This window comes from Phocoena sinus, chromosome 1 (genome assembly GCF_008692025.1).
Source record: "Phocoena sinus isolate mPhoSin1 chromosome 1, mPhoSin1.pri, whole genome shotgun sequence".
NCBI lineage: Eukaryota > Metazoa > Chordata > Mammalia > Artiodactyla > Phocoenidae > Phocoena > Phocoena sinus.
In genome coordinates, this window is record NC_045763.1 from 101673277 (window position 1) to 101692734 (window position 19458).

The 19458-nt window shown below is 45.4% G+C and overlaps 2 protein-coding genes across 11 annotated transcripts; one reads left to right on the forward strand and one right to left on the reverse strand.

Annotated features, from left to right (window-relative positions):
• Window positions 1-747: 747 nt before the first annotated feature.
• On the reverse strand, window positions 748-11616 carry AP4B1 (adaptor related protein complex 4 subunit beta 1). Of its 10 annotated transcripts, none has more exons than XM_032648829.1 (11): window positions 11494-11616; window positions 10301-10490; window positions 7792-8016; window positions 7026-7156; window positions 6270-6417; window positions 5227-5727; window positions 4121-4200; window positions 3125-3228; window positions 2177-2384; window positions 1547-1828; window positions 748-1285 (listed from the first exon to the last, which is right to left on the reverse strand). In XM_032648829.1, exons 2-11 carry the CDS (start codon window positions 10411-10413, stop codon window positions 858-860), a joined length of 2220 nt encoding a protein of 739 aa, XP_032504720.1. In that variant the 5' UTR covers window positions 10414-10490; window positions 11494-11616; the 3' UTR covers window positions 748-857. The 10 variants fall into 10 exon arrangements, with proteins under 10 accessions (XP_032504720.1, XP_032504693.1, XP_032504701.1 ...); XM_032648802.1 differs by having other exon boundaries at window positions 4121-4204; window positions 5231-5727; window positions 11494-11615; XM_032648810.1 differs by lacking the exon at window positions 11494-11616 and adding an exon at window positions 10811-10860 and having other exon boundaries at window positions 4121-4204; window positions 5231-5727.
• On the forward strand, window positions 11107-18641 carry DCLRE1B (DNA cross-link repair 1B). Its single transcript, XM_032648869.1, has 4 exons — window positions 11107-11514; window positions 12134-12299; window positions 12784-12966; window positions 15319-18641. Exons 1-4 carry the CDS (start codon window positions 11326-11328, stop codon window positions 16398-16400), a joined length of 1620 nt encoding a protein of 539 aa, XP_032504760.1. The 5' UTR covers window positions 11107-11325; the 3' UTR covers window positions 16401-18641.
• The last annotated feature ends 817 nt before the right edge of the window (window positions 18642-19458 follow it).

Below are 19458 nucleotides of genomic sequence, written 5' to 3' on the forward strand. Positions count from 1 at the left end.
AAGGCACAGAGGTGAGAGAGAGCCGAGTGTATTCAGGGAACTGCAAGTGGTTTGCTTGTGCCAGAACAGAGGGTATCCTGGGGAGTGCTGAGACATGGCACTGAAGAGGTACTTTAGATGCCAGGCTAAGGCCTCAACTCTGGCCTAAAAACCATGATTAGAAATATGAGAACAGGGCTTCCCTGGTGGCGCAGTGGTTGAGAATCTGCCTACCAATGCAGGGGACACGGGTTCGAGCCCTGGTCTGGGAAGATTCCACATGCCGCAGAGCAACTAGGCCCGTGAGCCACAATTACTGAGCCTGCACATCTGGAGCCTGTGCTCCGCAACAAGAGAGGCCGTGATAGTGAGAGGCCCGTGCACTGTGATGAAGAGTGGCCCACACTTGCCACAACTAGAGAAAGCCCTCGCACAGAAACGAAGACCCAACACAGCCATAAATAAATAAAATTAAAAAAATAAAAACATTAAAAAAAAAAAAATATGAGAACAGTCAGGAATTTACTGCAATAATCCAGGGAAGAAAAGATGACCCCCACAAATGATGACCCAGTCAGTTTCCAGACACATCAGGCATCTTTAATGAGTAAAATAATCCCTTAAACTGATTAGGAAAGAATCCAAATCCTACCCTCACCCCATTCCCACCCCCTTACCAACAACATTAACCTTTACCACATCACCTGGAAAAATGGGGTCATTCACCAATGATCTTTGGACAAGAATGTAAGAATTCTCATTCCCAGATTCCCATTCTCCTTTGCATTTGATATTATCTGGACTTACAAGCAGCTACAATAAGAAAAACTAAGGAACTCTGACAGCTATTCATCTCACTCAGGATAGGCAAGAAGCTGTTATGATTTTATGTCTCCAATTGTTCCAATCACAGTTTCTAATACAGAAATAAAACTGTTCAGTGTCTCTGTCCTCGCCTTGTTTTGTTTTACTGAGATCTGCATTTGCAAGTTCTCGGGCTCCAACAGCAGTTCTGTCAGGAACAGACAGCCAGTGTCATCCTGAGCGCTGAGGTAAGCTTTCCACGGCTGAGCCCCAGCCCTGTTCATCGCGATGGTCTGGATGTTCACGACTTGCAGGGCCATCTGAAGGGTGTCGGGATGGACTGCTCCCTGCCACGGGAACACTTGCTGATGAGCAACTTTGAGGCTCAGCCAAGTTTTCTCAAAACACTCAGCAGTAAGCTGGTGATTGGGGACTAGCATGAGGGCTCTGGAATCAGGGAGTTCTTGGACCCTCTCCTTGTTCTCTTCAGGAATCAGGGGTCCTACAAGAGTCAGAAAGCTTGTGTAAGAGATGTTTTTAATCTGTAGAACTACATTTTTAAATCTAGATTTCCAGTAGTACACAATGTGACTCTCATCTTCAGAGAAATGGCTTAAATAACCAATGATGAACTTCCTTCTTGCTCACAGAGACAAAATTCGGCCAACAGTCTGAGGTTTAGCTAGGGTACTCTACTCTCTACCAGTCATTGCAAAAGATAAAGATTTTTCATGACAAGGTATAAAGTAAGGACTATTTTTACCTGATGTGGCAAAAGATGCAGTGTTAGGGAGCTCTGGGCCATGACGTTCTACTCCCTGGCATTTAGAGATGGTTGCCCAGCGGGCTTTGCCATATACTGGCACCAGTGTGTTGAAGTCCGAGGCCCAGCTGTTCACAGGTCTTTCTGCCTGATCCTCCAAAAGTCTGAGAGAAGGGTCAGATTGAGGGCTCCGTAGGATCCGCTTCACTTCATCAATGCCAGCTAAGAGGAGGCGATAGTAGAAGAGACCTCGGTCCCGTACTGCCATATCCTTTTCTTCCTCTGAGGTAAGACAACAGACTAAGTTAATTAAAAACAAAAACGAAAACACTCTTTCTACCCCTGTGCCCACCAGAATAGGAGAACAAAATGAAGGAGGGAGGAAACCCTAGAAAACGTTGACATTTTCTTCTTCGGTCCCAGATGGCTCACCAAACAATGAAAGCTGTGAGAACCTCTATGACTGGTCATGGCAAGTACCATTTCCTTCTTCTTTTTTTTTTAAATTTGATTTTATTTATTTTTTTATACAGCAGGTCCTGTCCTCATTAGTTATCCATTTTATACTTATTAGTGTATACATGTCAATCCCAATCTCCCAATTCAACCATTTCCTTCTGAAGAGCCTACCTATGCAGTAGTACAATAAACGGCCCAGCATGTCCTGGCACTCGGCGGGTCGAGAGAGGAAAAGGCGCAGCAGAGCCGTGAGCAGCTCCATCTTGACAGCTGGAAATGTCTCCGACTTCACATTCTCTACGAAGTCTTCCAACACATAAGGAGCGTTGGGGATTCTCTTCCCGTGGACACCGAGTAGCCAAATAAGTGCCTGCTTCCCCTAGGTAATAAGGGAGTAAGAACAGGTGCTCAACATTTGGCTGTCCAGAACACAGGCCAGAGCAGGCAGTAGATAGCAGCAGGTTTTGCTCTTCCCCTAGAGTCAGTAGAAAAGGTATAACATTTTATTTACTCCCACTTGCATTTATTAATTCACCCCCTACTAAACTCTCTACAACAAATAGGAATGAAATTCTACCACACAAAAGGAGACTTAAGACTCTCACAGCCTATGTTGCTTAAGCAATAAGGCTTCCTCACCTTTGAGGCTTCTTCCCCAATTTGGGGTTTAAAGCTTCAGTGGAAGCTATTGGAAGATTCCCCTAAGTTAGGGGAACCTAGTGCACACATCAGAGTCACCTGCAAAGTTTCTTAAAACTCTGTGTGTCTAGGGCTTCCACTCTTGAATATTTGAGTAGATACTGGAAGCCCAAATATTTGTAAAAATTCCACAGGCGATTCTGATTTTCATGCCAGCTGAAAACCCTATGGTCTAAATCTCTGACTCAAAACTGTTCACAAGAACAATGGTATCAAAATATTTGTAAGAAAACCATAGCTAAATCCTAATGTTTTTATAATTTATATCCCACCTACACCCAAAACAGAATCGGAGGTGGCAATCAATTCTAAGAATTCCACTTCAGACACTGGGCGGAAAGAATAATTAGATTCCATTTCACAGAGCAGGGTCCCAAGCACTCCCCCTCTGCCTAGAAGTAAAGGAGAATTACAGCGTACCTCGCTATCTTGAATGCTCTCCTCACAGCCGGGCAGGGCCTGACACACAGCTTCTGTACACTGAGGACACAACCAAACCAGGTCTCGGAAAGTCTGCACAACCACTAGAGCACAGCTCAGGACACAAGAGCACAGGATTAGAGCCTCCGCACGGGAAAGAATCTTAAGAAAAGTCACATATTCAGGCTAGATTACTGGGGCAATTTCTGTAAAATGGGTGTTTGGTGGGGTGGTCAATAATTATCTGAGAAATGTCTCACATGGGCAACAATTTCTTAATAAGTGTTGCTCATCAGATTGCCATGAGGATAAATGAGTTAATGTATGTGAAAGCACTTGGCAAACCAGAAAGCATATACAAATGTGGGGGAGTCCTGCTGTCGAATGATGCTCTGAGGACAGTAGAAATGGAGCCACCAGGGCTGGAGCTACGGTGAAGCAAGCAAGGTGCCAGGGTGTAAAATTTAAGAAGACTCACAGAGTTAGCATTTGCACAAACTTGAGAGCGAGTGCCCCTTTATATATATTCTTTTTTTAAAATATATATTCTTTTCCATTCTGGTTTATCACAGGATATTGAATATAGCTCCCTGTGCTATGCAGTAGCACACTGTTGTTTATCCATTCTCTATATAAAAGTGAGTGCCTCTTTAAATGTTTGCATCCTAGGCGATTTGCTTGCCTCACCCTAGTCCCAGCCTTGGAAGTCACTGCTTACAGTATGCTGCCATAAAGCAAAAAGAGGGGTAAAGGTGGGGAAAAAACAAGCAAGGTCACCCTCGCGCCCTTCATGATCTATACAACAGCCTTGTAGACTCATGGCAACCTGAAGACTCCCTACTCTGTTAGATCTATATGTTTCTCTGATGGCAACAGATGATGATGCAAAGAAGAGTTTAAACCTCTGTTACTGAACAACAAATATGTTTTGAGCAAATACTATAGGTCGGGAAATTGACAAAAAAAAAAAAAAGATACTAGAAAGGTAGCCATTACCTGTGGTAATGTGCTCTTGTCGAAGCCCCAGCAGCTCTGTTAGAATCTGCACACACTGATCCGTGTAGGTCCTGGCGATGCTACCTACAGAGGAAGGGAAAGCAGAAAAATGTGTTAAGTCAAATACTAGCACCTCATTCTAAAATAATTTCCCACCAGCCAAAGAAAGACCAAGAGGACCAGAAATATCTAAGAAAAAGAAAAAGAAAATCACCCCTTGCTTGATGAAATAAGAATCTAAGTTTACTACAAAGGGAACTTTGGTAAAATGAATTTCCCATTGAACAAGGTTGAAAACTTTTAGTCACAAAGGTATTTATGTGGCAACCAGTTTGTTGCAGCACACCTGTACAGGAATATTCCTGCTGGGAACACTGTGCAACAGCCTCCAGACTGCAGGATTTCTACTCCCCTCTTTGTGCCCTCTTCTCTGCCTCTAAAAATAACTATACTTTATTCTACATCCGAGGGTTCCTTCTCCTCCTCTACTTGAAGTCCTCCAAAACTTAGCTCCCCAGCTGCTTGCATTTGACTCACTCTAGCCCTTTAAATTCCAGACAGAGTAGCATGAAAAGGTCTGTAAGTCTTATGTTTTACTCTGTGCTGGTCCACTCATCATAATGCATAGCCCGGAGCAGAAGCTTGATAAAAGATTGCTAAATTTTCAAAGGACTTTGAGGCAGGAAGGCTGGGTTCCAGTCCCAGTTCAGGAACTATATGACCTTTGGGCAATTTAAGAAACTTTTTGTGCCTGAGTTTCTTCATCTTTGAAACGAAGTTAATAATAACACTTGTCCACTCTTCTTGACTGCCTCACAAGGCTGTGGGAAGATGATATACAGAAAAGCATTTTGGATAACAGACGACAAAAGGCAATATAAATTGTGTTACAGTTTGCATCACCTATAGTCTATATCCTAGAAGATATGGAAACACCAGTGTTGACCAAAAAAACCTTTCTCCCCACCTTGTTTGTAGTCACTGACCCAACTGTTTGGTGCAAGATACTTTGCCTCTGAAGCAAGATTCACTCCCTTTCCTCTCTGTGGTTCCACAGCTTTCTAGCTGGTTGGTCTAGGCTCTCACAAAGGAAAAGGAACAGATACCTACCTATGGCAAAGATGGCAGCCTGCGCGAAGTCGGCGGACACATCAGTGCAGTACCCGCGAAGCTCCTCCAGCACCTGCTGCACGTTCTCGTCGTTCACCAGCTCACACAGCACCTCCACCTTCTGGAGCTTGATGTAGTGGGGCTCCGAGTAGGAGCAAAAAAACTTTTTGTAGTGGCTGCTAAAGTGACCCGGCAAACTGTGCAGGACCTGGCGCACATGGCAGAGGGCAGCAAAACAGAGCTCGCGGCTCTCTGAAGAACAGGCAGCCAGCAAAGTTCCCTTGACTTGCATGAGCACGTCAGTTTGCACATGGGGGAAGTTTTTTGCCAAGATCAGAAAGAGTTTGGTGGCTCCCATCACCACACCTGGGCTACTGCTCTTGAGAAAACTGTCCAACAGGTTGAGAATGTCAAACAGCTCCTCCTCACTGCGGGGTTGGTAGCGTAGCAGAAAGTTCAATACTTCAGCCTGGCCCCACTGGTCCAGTTTTGACATTCTGTTCAAAAAAGAAAACGAAAGTGCTATCCTAGCAACAAAATTAGGACCACCTCCATGCTACTGCCATGTCACCAGTCATCTGTTCATCACAACAAGGGGAGAATTCTTGAAAATAGGTTGTGCCATAATCAAATTATTCTTCTGATGTACTAAAGTTTACACAAAATAAGGCTTTAAATTCCAAGATGAGTTTACGGTACAAATGCACACTCATCGAAGGCCAAAGACATGATCACCATATCCTAGATCCAGATTCTCTACATTTTAAGATAGTATGAATGGCTTAGTTTGGAGGACATAACGACTGCAGAGGACAGAACCCTGAAGGATCCTTCTGCCATCTCTCTATATCACCAAAAGAAACTAAGACAAATTAAAAAAAAATTCTCTCAATGAAACATGAGGAAGTTAATAGTTACAGTTAACTTTCTTTACTACGCTACAGAAGTTGTTCAAGACCTCTCCTTCATTCAATACATCAACAAGATCCCATTAGGATGTAGATTTGATCATGATAAAAGAGCACAGAGGCATCCAAACCGATTTAAGAGATGGTGGGCGATGGGCTTATTGATGACAACACCTCCTTCCTGTTTCAAAATTTCCTCCAGAGACCTCAGGCAGTTCACAACCACAATTGGATCCTGGTCACGCAGCAAACTATATAATTCGTTTACCAGGGCACCATCTATAAAACGGAACAAACATCTCACATAAAGAAAAGTTTCAGAGTCAAGGTGATAGAGCCAGAATAACAGTTCCAGGCAGACAAAGCTGAACTTCTCTGCCACAAAAATAACAAAGGCAGTAACAAAGTGCAAGGCCAAAACAATGGCCATTTCCAGACTGTTCTAAGCAGCTAAGGCACAGGATCTCACGTGGGCACCAAAGAAAGGACTTCTCTAATCTCAGAAAATACCAAGCCCTGCATCCTACATAAAAGAGACATACAGGGCTTCCCTGGTGGCGCAGTGGTTAAGAGTCCACCTGCCGATGCAGGGGACACGGGTTCGTGCCCCGGCCCGGGAAGATCTCACATGCCGCGGAGCGGCTGGGCCTGTGAGCCATGGCCGCTGAGCCTGCGCATCCGGAGCCTGTGCTCCACAACGGGAGAGGCCACAACAGTGAGAGGCCTGCGTACCGCAAAAAAAAAAAAAAAAAAAAAAAAAAAAAAAAAGCGACATGCAGAAGTAGGGTCACATTATTATTTTCTACCAAAGCTACATACTCTTCTACAAAGTCATATAATGGAAGTACAAATAAATACTGATCATGGTAGATTACACTGAAACTTACCCACTTCAGAGTCTCCATGAAGAGTATGCATCTTGGCACAGCCAAGGACTGCTACCCTCCTGACATATGAAGCCTTATCATGCAGACCGTTGAGAACTGGCTGTTGGAGATATTCCTGCACACCAGGCAACCTAAGCAACACATCCTAGAGTCAGTCAGATCCTAAGGTACTAGTTTTGACATAATTTAGCCCCTCTTCACTTAACAGAGGGTTTAGTAGATGTTTGAATACGCATCGGTCAGATTCTTCTCCAACAAAGTGGAGAAAGCTGCTGCCAAACTTAAAAAGCCTCACTTGACTTTTCACGTGGAATAATGCCACATAGGCAGGTTAAAAAAAATACACACACACACACACACACACACACACAAACACACACACACATTTAGAAATCTTTAACTATTTCAGGGACTTCCCTGGTGGTCCAGCAGTTAAGACTCCGTGCTCCTAATGCAGAGGGCCTGGGTTTGATCCCTGGTCAGGGAACTAGATCCCGTGTGCCGCAACTAAGACCCAGAGCAGCCAAATAAATGAATAAATAAATATTTAACTATTTCACTGAGAGTAAGGATAGAAAAATTCCTTAATGAAATCACATATATAGTTTTTTTAAACCAAAGCAATGGCCGAAAACCTGAGTTCAGGTTACAACAGTGTCTTCCCCATTATTAAGGAGCTCAAATAAATTGTCGTCATTAAAAACCTGCCCCATGACCACATGAACTTATCAACCACTGAGATACAGGAAGGGAGGAGAGTGCTCACCTGAGGCTACACATGCTCCGTAGTGCCAACCCTCGCACCATCGGGTTGGGGTCCGAACAGTCTTTGCACAGTGTATTGATGGCCAGGAGAGCCAGATCTGGTTTCAGGGGGGCATAGGTACACATGTAGAGATAAACCAACTTCTTCTGAACAATATCTATAGTGGCACTGGCCTTCACCATTTCCATGAAAACACCAGACATGTCTGAGCCCTGAGTCATGTGCCTGAAACCAACACACACAGCAGGAAAAAAGTAAAATACATAATCCCCAACCTACAACAGAAAGCCTTTTACTTATACATGCCCTGGATATCCAACTAGATTGTGATCTCTTAGAGCGGAGCAACCAGGTCTACTTTGTCTATCATATCACACAATACTTCACAACGGGCCTGCAATAAACGTTCTTCTATTCATTCAAGAAACTAGTACATTCCAGTCACATTGATTTTACATTCCAGGGATATGTTCTGGGGAGTAATCTTGAAGAAGGCATGGTCTCAGATCTCAAGGAACTCAAAAGTCTACCAAGGAGGCAGACAAGAACACCGCTAATTACAGAATGATAGATTGGTATTATAACAGAAGTAACAGACAAGGTGCAGTGGGGATCAGGAGGTCTAACACTGCCAAAGAGTCATAAAATGTTTCCACAGAGGAAGAAATACTTGAGCGGAATGAGCAGGAGCTCCAGGCAGGTGTAGTAGATAGGTAACGATATACACTGTGATGCATGTGGGCATGAGCAAGAAGGGTACATTCTTTTCAGAGTATGCAGGTAGTTAACTGGGTGTTCCTTGGGTGCTATGATAAGAAATTTGGACTTTATTCTGTAGATCACTTTTTCTCAAACTGTGATCTCCTATAGCAATTAGAGGGGATGTCTGTTTAAAATGCAGATTCCTGGGTTCCATCCTACTCTACTGAAATCAGAATTACTGGATTGGATGAAAAATTTACATTTTCTAAAAAAGCACCCCAAGGGGGCTTCCCTGGTGGCACAGTGGTTGAGAGTCTGCCTGCTGATGCAGGGGACGCGGGTTCGTGCCCCGGTCTGGGAGGATCCCACATGCCGCGGAGCGGCTGGGCCCGTGAGCCATGGCTGCTGAGCCTGCGCGTCTGGAGCCTGTGCTCCACAACGGGAGAGGTCACAACAGTGAGAGGCCCGCGTACCGCAAAAACAAACAAACGAACAAACAAAAAAACCACCCCAAGGGACTTTTGTGCATACTGAAGTTTGTGATCCACAGCTATACACAAGAGTTATATTGTCAAATTCATATGCTGGAAAATCAATCTGGCTGAAATGAGGGCCTAAGGTGACCTACTACTAAGCTACTGCAATTGCTTTAAAAAGGGAACCAGAACAGCAGTGCCAATCAAAAAAAAAAGAGGATGGACCACAATATTCATTGCAGCTCTATTTACAATAGCCAGGACATGGAAGCAACCTAAGTGTCCATCCACAGATGAATGGATAAAGAAGATGTGGCACATATATACAATGGAATATTACTCAGCCATAAAAAGAAACGAAATTGAGTTATTTGTAGTGAGGTGGATGGACCTAGTGTCTGTCACACAGAGTGAAGTAAGTCAGAAAAAGAAAAACAAATACCGTATGCTAACACATATATATGGAATCTAAAAAAAAAATGGTTCTGAAGAACCTAGGGGTAGGACAGGAATAAAGATGCAGACATAGAGAATGGACTTGAGGAGACGGGGAGGGGGAAGGGTAAGCTGGGACGAAGTGAGAGAGTGCCATGGACATATATACACTACCAAACGTAAAACAGATAGCTAGTGGGAAGCAGCCACATAGCACAGGAAGATCAGGTCAGTGCTTTGTGACCACCTAGAGGGGTGGGATAGGGAGGGTGGGAAGGAGACGCAAGAGGGAAGAGATATGGGGCTATATGTATATGTATAGCTGATTCACTTTGTTATAAAGCAGAAACTAACACACCATTGTAAAGCAATTATACTCCAATAAAGATGCTAAAAAAAGAAAAAGAGGATGGATACTTAGAACCATGAATCCATACCATCTGACTTGAACAGTGAAAATCAGGTGTCACCAAGACTGACTCCCACATTTGCTCAGCTGGGTGAAGACGTTCATCAACACAAATACAAGTGGAAGAGCGGGTTTGGGGAGGGCGGAAGGATGTAGGTACTATTTTGCATGTCTTTGAAGAAATATCCAGGTGGAAATGCCAAGCAGGCAGTAGGATCTGTGGGTCTGACGATATAAAAAAGGAGGTCTGTGCTAGACATAGATCTGGAAGTCAGCAGTACAAGATCAAGACATGGATGAAACCACCCAGCTGAGTAAAAGAAGCAAAATATGTCCCACAAGGGAGACTTAGACGGCAGTCCAGAGAAGCAGGAAGACCAAATCATACAACTGCCATGGGTGCAAGTTCACTTAATCTTTCTAAGCGGCCAGGGGTAGAGAGCCCTGATGGGGATGGCAATGGGGGAGTTAGAGCGTTAGGTGATACCTAATCACTCGCTGGATGACATTCCGATAGCGCAGCCTATCAGCCTGAATGTGAGGGTTACACAGAGCCTTCTTCAGGTCCTTCACCTCGTCCTCGGAGCCCAGGTACGGCATCTTCTCGAACAGTCACGGGGCAGTTCCCAGAGATCCCTAGGTAACTCGTGGGCTCCTTCTAGCCCTGATGTGGGGACCTGGGTAAAGGAAACGTCAGTCAGTGAAGAGACGACAGGCGCTATCTGGCCCAGCCTTGGCTTCCCCCAGGGCCGGCATCCGGGCCCTACCACACTCGAACTTCAACCCTCTCGCTCCCTGGCGAGGCCCACCCTAGGCTCTGCGGATCCTTCCGGGGACCTGCAGGCTCGTTCGCTCCGCCCACAGAGCTCTCCCGCAACCTCTAGGCCCTCGGCCCGACTTCCAGCCCGGCAGCCAACAGTCCGTGGACCCCTCCCTCTCCAGTTCCAGCCTTTCTTTCGCCTCCACGCGGTTGCCGTCACCAAAAGGCCCAATCAACCTTTCTGCGGAAGTCCCGCCTCCTCCAGGGGGACCACGCAGAGCAGCTGCCAATCACCCTCTCCCAGTGAGCGCCGAGCGCAGCCTGGATCACGACCTTAGGGTGCCCTTCCCCCAACCTCTCACCTCCCGGCGCCGCCGCGCGGCTACCTCAGGCAGAGCGGTGGCGGGCAATCGGAAATCGGCTACTTCCGCCTGTCTCCGCCCAGTAGCGCGCGCTTTGAGACCAGGGCCTCGGCGCCTGGTCCCGCGCGCCGGGTACCGCGCGCCTGGGGGAGTGGCGCTCCGTTGGGCGCCTTCTGTGGTTTGCGATTCCACCCCCAGACTCCCACAGCACGGTCACTTCCTTCTTTCTGCCCAGTCTAGTCACTCATTCCCCACTGAGCTGGCTTTCCTTACGGCCTCTGGCCCTGTTCTTGCCCCAGCATGACTTTTTTCAGGGCGCCGTTGTAGGAGCCTCCCGCAGGAGCTCTGTTCCCATGAAGATCCCACTGGTGACTCTCCAACCCCGCCACCATGAACGGGGTCTTGATCCCTCAAACGCCCATCGCTGTGGACTTTTGGAGCCTGCGCCGGGCTGGCTCCGCCCGGCTCTTCTTCTTGTCCCACATGCACTCGGACCACACCGTGGGTCTCTCTAGCACCTGGACCCGGCCCCTCTACTGCTCCCCAATCACCGCTTACCTCTTGCACCGTCACCGACAGGTATGGGCGGCTGGAGTCGGCCTCCGAGAGTTGGTCCCGGCAGCTGGGTGGGGACTTCCGATCTGTCACAGCCTTGGAGTCATAGAGTTGGGGCCAGGGAGACTGATTTTTACAAAAGCGAGAACCCAGAATGCATCTTTAGCCCAGAATAGGAGTGTGGTTTCTAACTGGCTGGCTTGGGATGTTTCAGTGATAAATTGGGGAGGACTTTTAGTCCAGCCAAGGAGATTGTTCCTACCTCTTCACATAAGCTAGGCCAGTGTTTCCCAAACTTGCCTCATCATAAGAATCCACCCAATGTGCTGAGTAAAATACAGATTCTCCAATGCCTCCCTTCTCCCCCATCTGATTCAGTAGACATAGATAGCACAGGTCGTGGAAATCTGGTTGGAATTTTTTTTAACAGGTGCCCCCCAAAGGATTATTATGATTTGGAAAGTTTGAGAATCGCTGACTAGACTTGTTTTCTGCACTCTTAATTTAAACTTGTACGAAGGGTGAGGTAGAGGGTGGGAAGAGGAAGGGAGGATTGTTTGGGAATCCCCATCACAGCTTCTGATCCAGGGAGGTATCAGGGAGGGGAGTCTGTGTTCCCTGGGATGACCAACTGTTTCCTCAGGTATCTAAGCAGTGGATCCGAGCCCTGGAGGTTGGTGAGAGCCATGTCCTGCCTCTAGATGAAGTTGGGCGAGAGACCATGACTGTAACCCTCATCGATGCCAATCACTGCCCTGGCTCTGTCATGTTTCTGTTTGAAGGATACTTTGGAACCATCCTCTACACAGGTGGGCTTCCGGAGGGGTCCTTTCCACTTTCCCAGCCTAGACACTACTTTTTTGTGTGTGGGGGGGCAAGCCCCGCGGTTTGCGGGATCTTAGTTCCCCAACCAGGGTGGAACCTGCCCCCTCAGCAGTGAAAGCGCAGGGTCCTAACCACTGGACCGCCAGGGAATTCCCAACACGACTTTTCTTGAGCATCTTTGACTTATAGTAGAAGTCTGGAGACCTCCTAGCTTCATGCCACATGAGCACAGTGACCCTTTCTCAACTGATTTCCCACTCTTTAAGGGTATGAACTTTGCAGAGAATCATGAAAAAACAGGAGCACGATGGAGACGTTTCCACAAAGAAGCTGTACTACATTCATCATTGCTAGACTCCAGTTTTTTCCAACAGGCCAGTAGGCAAATGCCCGTTGTTGGAATTGGGAGAGGCTTGTCTTCTATACTTTTGTCTCTGACTGTCTGCCTCCCATATATTCTTCTTCCAGGGGATTTTCGGTATACACCGTCCATGCTGAAGGAGCCAGCCCTGAGACTGGGGAAACAGATCCATACCTTATACCTAGACAACACCAATTGCAACCCAGCCCTGGTTCTTCCTTCCCAAGAAGAAGCTGCCCGCCAGATTGTTGAGCTCATTCGAAAGCACCCACAACATAACATAAAGATTGGTGAGGGCTTTCCTTTCCTTTTTTTCTCACTCATGGAGCCAGTGAATCTAGGTTCTTTGGAGTGTCTCACATCTTTCAGGTCTTTGTGCAGATGTCCTTTTCTCCATGAAATCTACCCTGACCTTTTTATTTAAAATTACAATCTGCACTCCCACATTCCCAACTCCTGATCTCCTAAACCGATTCAACTTTTTCGTTTTTTCATAGCACTCATCAACTTCCCATATACTCCATATGTTTTAATATACTGTTGCTTATTGTTGATTGTCTATCTCCACTTTCTCTGACACACACACACACACACACACACACATTCCTTGAGGGTGTGGATGGAGGTGGGAAGAAGTCTTATGTGTTTGTGGAACAGAGAAGCAGCAGTATGACAGGTGCCCAGTGGTTGAGGAGGCTGTAAAGGCTGGAGGGGCTGAAGTGCCTGTAAGCCATTTTGAACTTGATCCTAAATGCAACCACTGCTCTTAGGACAAAGAGCTATTGAAAGGTTTTAAGTGGAGAGGGACACTATTGCCCTTATCACCTTACAGTGTATTCCATAATTTATGTATTTATTGTATTTAGCTTTTATTATCTGTCTCCCTGTGCTAGAATGTAAATTTCACAATAGACAGGCTCTTTGTTTCACTTTTGGATATATCCCAGATGCCTAGGTTAATGTCTGATAGAGGCATCCGGTAAATATTTGTTAGCAAGTGAATGAAGTTTATCAGAATGTAGATATTCAGGTGAGTGTTGTTCTTGCAGTTAGATACATTGAAAACCCAGCTGTCTGCTTGTTCTAGTGACTCCACAACAGTACAAAACATTTTGGGCTTCTTGGAATTGCCTTTTGGGATAGTTTATGAAAATCCATTTTTATTTTTTAAAATGTAATAGATTTAGTTCCAAATGATTTTTTTTGATTGTTTCCAAAATTGTAGTAAATCCACAAAAGGAAAAAAATTTGCCACCATGATGAACATTTTAAAAGGATATGCCCCAACTCTGAAAGGAGTTTCAAAATAGGTTTAAACAAAGGCATTGAAAAAAAAAATTATGTACCTTCCAGAGTGACTACCAAGTTGATGGAGAGATTTTCCCTCTCAGGATTGCTTGACTACTCATGAAGAAATATCAGTGCTAACTATTCTTGGAGTTTTCAATGCAGAGTTTTCCCAGAGAAGCACAGCTGGCTAGTAGGGTACTGTAGTAGGGCTTGATTAATTTTGCAGATATACAATAATCCCCTACTGTGTGCCAAGTATTCTGATAGGCAGTGGGAATAGAAAAAAATGAATAAAATATGAGGGCTTACAGTCTAGTACTAAAGGGCCTAGAAGAGGTAAAATAAAAGGCGGAAGGACAGGGAGAGAGAAAAGAAAATCAGCTACCTTTGTGCCCAAAGAGTGAGATTTTGAACCATGATGAGGAATAAGGTGGATATAAAGGAAATATAGATTCTTTAAAGGCGTTCACAGTCTGGTTGTAGACTTGAAATACACCTTCAGAAAAGGTCTGAGAACAACTACTTAAACAACATCTCCCATATCTGTTACCATAACCATTACCCAAATTCAGGCCTCCATTTCTTTCTCTATACGTACTGTTCGGGCCTTCTAACTGGTACTTCCGCTTTCAGTATATTCTCATGTAGGTCTTTGAATAATACCGCTGCCACTTTTTTTTCTAAAGCCCTGCTCTGATCCTATGAATCCTATAATTAGAATTAGCCATTTTCCTGCTTGCAACTCCTTAATGACTCACCTTCACTTACAGAATTAAAAACAAGCTCCCTAGCAGTACATACAAAGCCCCCTATTATATGGCCCTTGCTCACCTCTCTAGTGTCATTTCTTACCAGTTTCTTTGTACCTTAGTAACACTGAAACGACCTCTCTTAAAATGCTCTCTACCATCCCCTTCCCTTGCCAGATTAACTTGTACCCATCATTTAGGACTTATCTAACTTGTCATTTTCAGGAAGCTGTCCCTAACTCTATCAACTGGTAGATGTTTTTCTGTGCCCTCATAATGCTGTGTGCATGTCTGTAGCATGCATTGTTTCTGGGTCCCCAAATAGATTACACTCCTTGAGGACTGAGATTTTTGTTTGTTTTCACGGTGCCTAACACCTGATAGATGCTTTCCTTTGTTGAACTGAATGAATGAGTGGATTCTGTGTTAAACTTCTCCCCACCCCATCCTCCATATACCTCAGCTCAAATGCCACCTCCTTCCCAATAGACAGTCAGGGGGTAGTCCCATTAATTTTGTGTATTTCTATTAAACATTTGGTTGACTTATTAGCTTCATCCTCTTCCTTCTCTTACTTTCCCCAAACCCTTGAACATTATTCAGGACTCTATAGCCTGGGGAAAGAGTCACTGCTGGAGCAGCTGGCCCTGGAGTTTCGGACCTGGGTGGTATTGAGTCCTCGGCGCCTGGAGTTGGTGCAGCTGCTGGGCCTGGCAGATGTGTTCACAGTGGAGGAGAAGGCTGGCCGCATCCATGCCGTGGACCACATGGAGATCTGCCATTCGGCTATGCTGCGTTGGAACCAGACCCACCCTACCATTGCTATCCTCCCCACCAGCCGGAAAATCTACCGTTCCCACCCCGATATCCACATCATCCCTTACTCTGACCATTCCTCCTACCCTGAGCTCCGTGCCTTTGTCGAAGCACTGAGGCCTTGCCAGGTGGTGCCCATTGTCAGGCGACAACCCTGTAGGGACTACTTTCAGGACAGCCTGAGCCCCAGGCTCTCTGTGCCTCTGATTCCAGACTCTGTACAGCAATACATGAGTTCCTCCTCTAGAAATCCAAGTTTTCTCTGGCTATTGTTAGAAAGGAAGCTAAAGAGACTGAGAACCCAGGGTGTCGTGTTTGAATCCCTTGAGGAAAATGCTGATCACTCTCAAGCTGACAGGGACTTGAAGAAGACCAAGAATGAGAACCTTTCTGGGGAGCTTGAGAAGCAGCCCTCCCACCATCCTTTGAAGATCAAGAAGCAGCCGTTCCTGGACATCCGCAACAAAGAATGGGAGGGTGCAGTCCCTTCCTCCGAGTCCCAGAAGATGGTGACTGTATTGACTGCCCCTTCGGGTTTTTCAGTGCACTTAGGGTCTACAGATAAAGAATTTTCCTCTCCGGAAACTGGGGAGGAAATCAGTGTAGGGCCCTACTTGGTACCCAGGGGAGACAATGCGGGCTCAGCAGCCACAGGGAACCCGAGAGCCTGGATGGGCCAGGATTCTCCCCAGTCTCACAGCAGCAAGGCTGCCCCTCTTCTGGCTCCTGAGTACAGGGGCCTGGCAGTCAAATACCTTCTGACTCCAGTGAACTTTCTCCAGGTAGGGTTCTCTTCCAGGGGCTTTGACCAGCAAGCGGAAAAATACCATCAACTCTTGCTCAAGTACAGACAGGAGAGTACAGAATGACAACCTTGTTTGATCCAACATTGCACTTTTTTTTTAAATTCATCAAGAGTTGTTTATTTTCAAAGTTAGCACTCTTTGTATTTCTACCACTAACAAATGGGCAGTGCCACATCAACACTTCACTTTTTTTTTTTTTTTTGTGGTATGTGGGCCTCTCACTGTTGTGGCCTCTCCTGTTGCGGAGCACAGGCTCCGGACGCGCAGGCTCAACGGCCATGGCTCACGGGCCCAGCCGTTCCGCGGCATGTGGGATCTTCCTGGACCGGGCACGAACCCATGTCCCCTACTTTGGCAGGCAGACTCTCAACCACTGCGCCACCAGGGAAGCCCAACACTGCACTTTTGAAGATAGTGGCTGATGGCTTACTTGGGGCCTTACTTTTCTGTGGTACATGCCCGCCCTGTAACAAGACTTCTCAAAGCGTGTTCATTGGAATCCTAGTGTCTATGGAATCCTTAGTTCTATAATTGACTTGTGTTTAAGAAACACTTTACATTATAACCCCTTTACAGTATATGTGAGCACATTAAATGTTCTGGGAAGTCCTGCAGTAATTTAATCTGTTTAACTTTGTTTAACCCAGTATTTCTCCAAACTTTTTTTTTTTTGGCTGTGTGGCATGCGGGATCTTAGTTCCCTGATCAGGGATCGAACCCGCGCCCCCTGCAGTGGAAGCAGAGTCCTAACCACTCTGCAGACTTTGTGAACATGCAGTCCTCTTGTGTGGCTGCAGAAAGAGATAGAGTCTGATCAAAAAGGACCAGTTTATTCCCAATGTTTTGTGTGTCATGTGTCATTCCCCATGTCCCCTTCTGTCTCTTCCTAGATAAAAGTCCCTAGGTAGTTCTGTTTTTTAATTTAGGAACTGTGGTGCAGGAGGATAAAGTGACCCAGGCAGCATGTTCCAATCCTGAAGGTCACTGATTTGCTGTGACCCCATCCAAGTCACTTCCTGTCTCTGCCTCTGGGAGGGAACAGGAAGTGATGAAGATCCTTGAAAAACTGGAGAAAATTTCCACCTCTGCCTCCGTGAGAGTTTGCAGTTAGTGTCCCTGAGGACCTACCTGGAAGACAGCCAGCTTGGGGACTGGGCACCCCTCATCAAGGCAGTATCTGGAACCCAGCCAAACATTAGGCTTAGGGTAAGATGGGCCTCCCAGCTGCCTAGAGGCCCTGACTATTTGGCTGAAATAAGGTTACAAAATATCAAATGTGCTGCCAGATAGTCTTGATTGTTCACACAGCTGGGATATTTGCTGCCCCCCTCCACCCAGTATCCCCCCCTTCCATCCTTGGGTTGAGTAGGGAGCTGGAGGACATAGACTGTTTGTTTCAGTAACCAGGGCAGAGACGAAGGAGCCAGCTGGTGGAAGGGGTGAGGGTGTGCAGTTCTGCCCTGACCTTCTGCTCACAGCCTGACAAAATGCCAAACCAATAAGCAGGACAGCAGATACCACAGTCACAGGGGGCACAGGCATGTGGAGCTGGGCACATGGATAAAAACTGTTTCACAATGGAGCTTCAAGCCTTCACAATGAAGAAGCCTCTGATTCTTGTCCAGGGGGCCGGAAATTGTCTACTTCTGGAGGAAGATATGAAGAGTTTAGAAAGCAAAATAAGGCCTTTCTCTTGGGCAAGCTGTATACAGCTCTGTTTTGTCAGTGACCTTCACTGTAAGCCTCCCATGGGCCCACTAGGAGCCATAGCAGGTGAGGCATGTGGGGTAGCAGGGGACATGGGCACTGTCCTGGGCTTGAATCCAGGGTTCCTGGGCAAATAGAGATATCAGGCTTCCATAGCAGAGCCTCAGTTTCTCATCTGTAAACCAGGGACTCTCCTGATTGCTTTGGAGGTTAGAGAATTGGTAAAATTCCTAGCTCAGTGCCTATCACATGATGGATATTTTAAATATTGGTTCTCTCAGCCTCTGGTTCTTTAAAAAAAAATTATTCCCTATATAAAATAAGAAACTTTGGAAGTCATACAAAATATAAAGAAAAAATCAGAATTCCTCCATGTAGATCAATTGTTTTCTTCTAGTCTTTTTCTGTGCATGTAAATATATTAAATATATAATTTTTTTTCCAAATTGGGGTAATACTGTATATAGTTTTATATCCTGCATTTTACTCTTAATATTTTAAGCATTTTCTCATATCATTAAATATTATTCAAAATGTCATTTTAATAGTTGTATAATACCCTATCATATGGGTATACCTTAATTAAAACTATTTGTTTTATTCAACATTTTGTGTGCTCTTTTTTTCACAATTACACATACTACAATGGACATTCTTATGCGTATATCATGGCATTTGTGTTTATTTTCTTGGAGTAAATTACTGGAAGTGGGATAACAGTTTTAAGTTTTTAAAATTTATTTTATTGAAGTATAGTTGATTTCCAGTGTTGTGTTAATCTCTACTGTACAGCAGAGCGATTCCGTTATACATACATATACATTCTTCTCCATATTCTTTTCCATTATGGTTGAATATAGTCCCCTGTGCTATATAGTAGGACCTTGTTTATCCATTCTCTATATAATAGGTTGTATCTGCTAATCCCAACAGTCTTAAGTTCTTGATGCAAATTGTGCCCAGTGCCCTCCAGAAAGGTTTCCTTACTATCCTTTCTGCAGAAGAGGATAGCATTAAAATACCTTGAAGACTCATTAAGTTCAAATGGTGTCATTAGAATGGTACATAGAAAATCATCTTGTGTGCTACATTAATATTTACTAAGCTGTGTGGGCAAGGCTTAGCCTGACTTCATCTGGGAGCCTCTAGCTGTCTCACTTCTGTGCTACTCGAAGGTGGCTGGGAGAGATAAGGTAGTCTTCAGTACAAGGGCCCCCAGATGGGAGTTATCTTCTAGCAACAAGGAAACCTGTCAACTCTTGGCACGTGCTGTGTCACACGTATTCCTATAGAATACCTTCCATATAGAGGCGGGATCTATATGAATTCAGATGGGGGGGTGGGAGGTAGAAGCAAAGGACTTTGAGGAATTTAGTTGTTGGTGGCATGTTTCTGTATTAATAATGGGAAGGGA

Excerpts from the sequence above, each read along its gene's own strand:
- DCLRE1B (XM_032648869.1), top strand. The coding sequence starts at position 11,326 with ATGAACGGGGTCTTGATCCCTCAAACGCCCATCGCTGTGGACTTTTGG. Across the intron at positions 11,515-12,133 it reads TCTTGCACCGTCACCGACAG|GTATCTAAGCAGTGGATCCG; the intron begins GTATGGGCGGCT and ends CTGTTTCCTCAG. Across the intron at positions 12,300-12,783 it reads TGGAACCATCCTCTACACAG|GGGATTTTCGGTATACACCG; the intron begins GTGGGCTTCCGG and ends TTCTTCTTCCAG.
- AP4B1 (XM_032648829.1), bottom strand. The coding sequence starts at position 10,413 with ATGCCGTACCTGGGCTCCGAGGACGAGGTGAAGGACCTGAAGAAGGCT. Across the intron at positions 8,017-10,300 it reads GTCATCCAGCGAGTGATTAG|GCACATGACTCAGGGCTCAG; the intron begins GTATCACCTAAC and ends TGTTGGTTTCAG. Across the intron at positions 3,229-4,120 it reads ACAAGAGCACATTACCACAG|TGGTTGTGCAGACTTTCCGA; the intron begins GTAATGGCTACC and ends GCTGTGCTCTAG.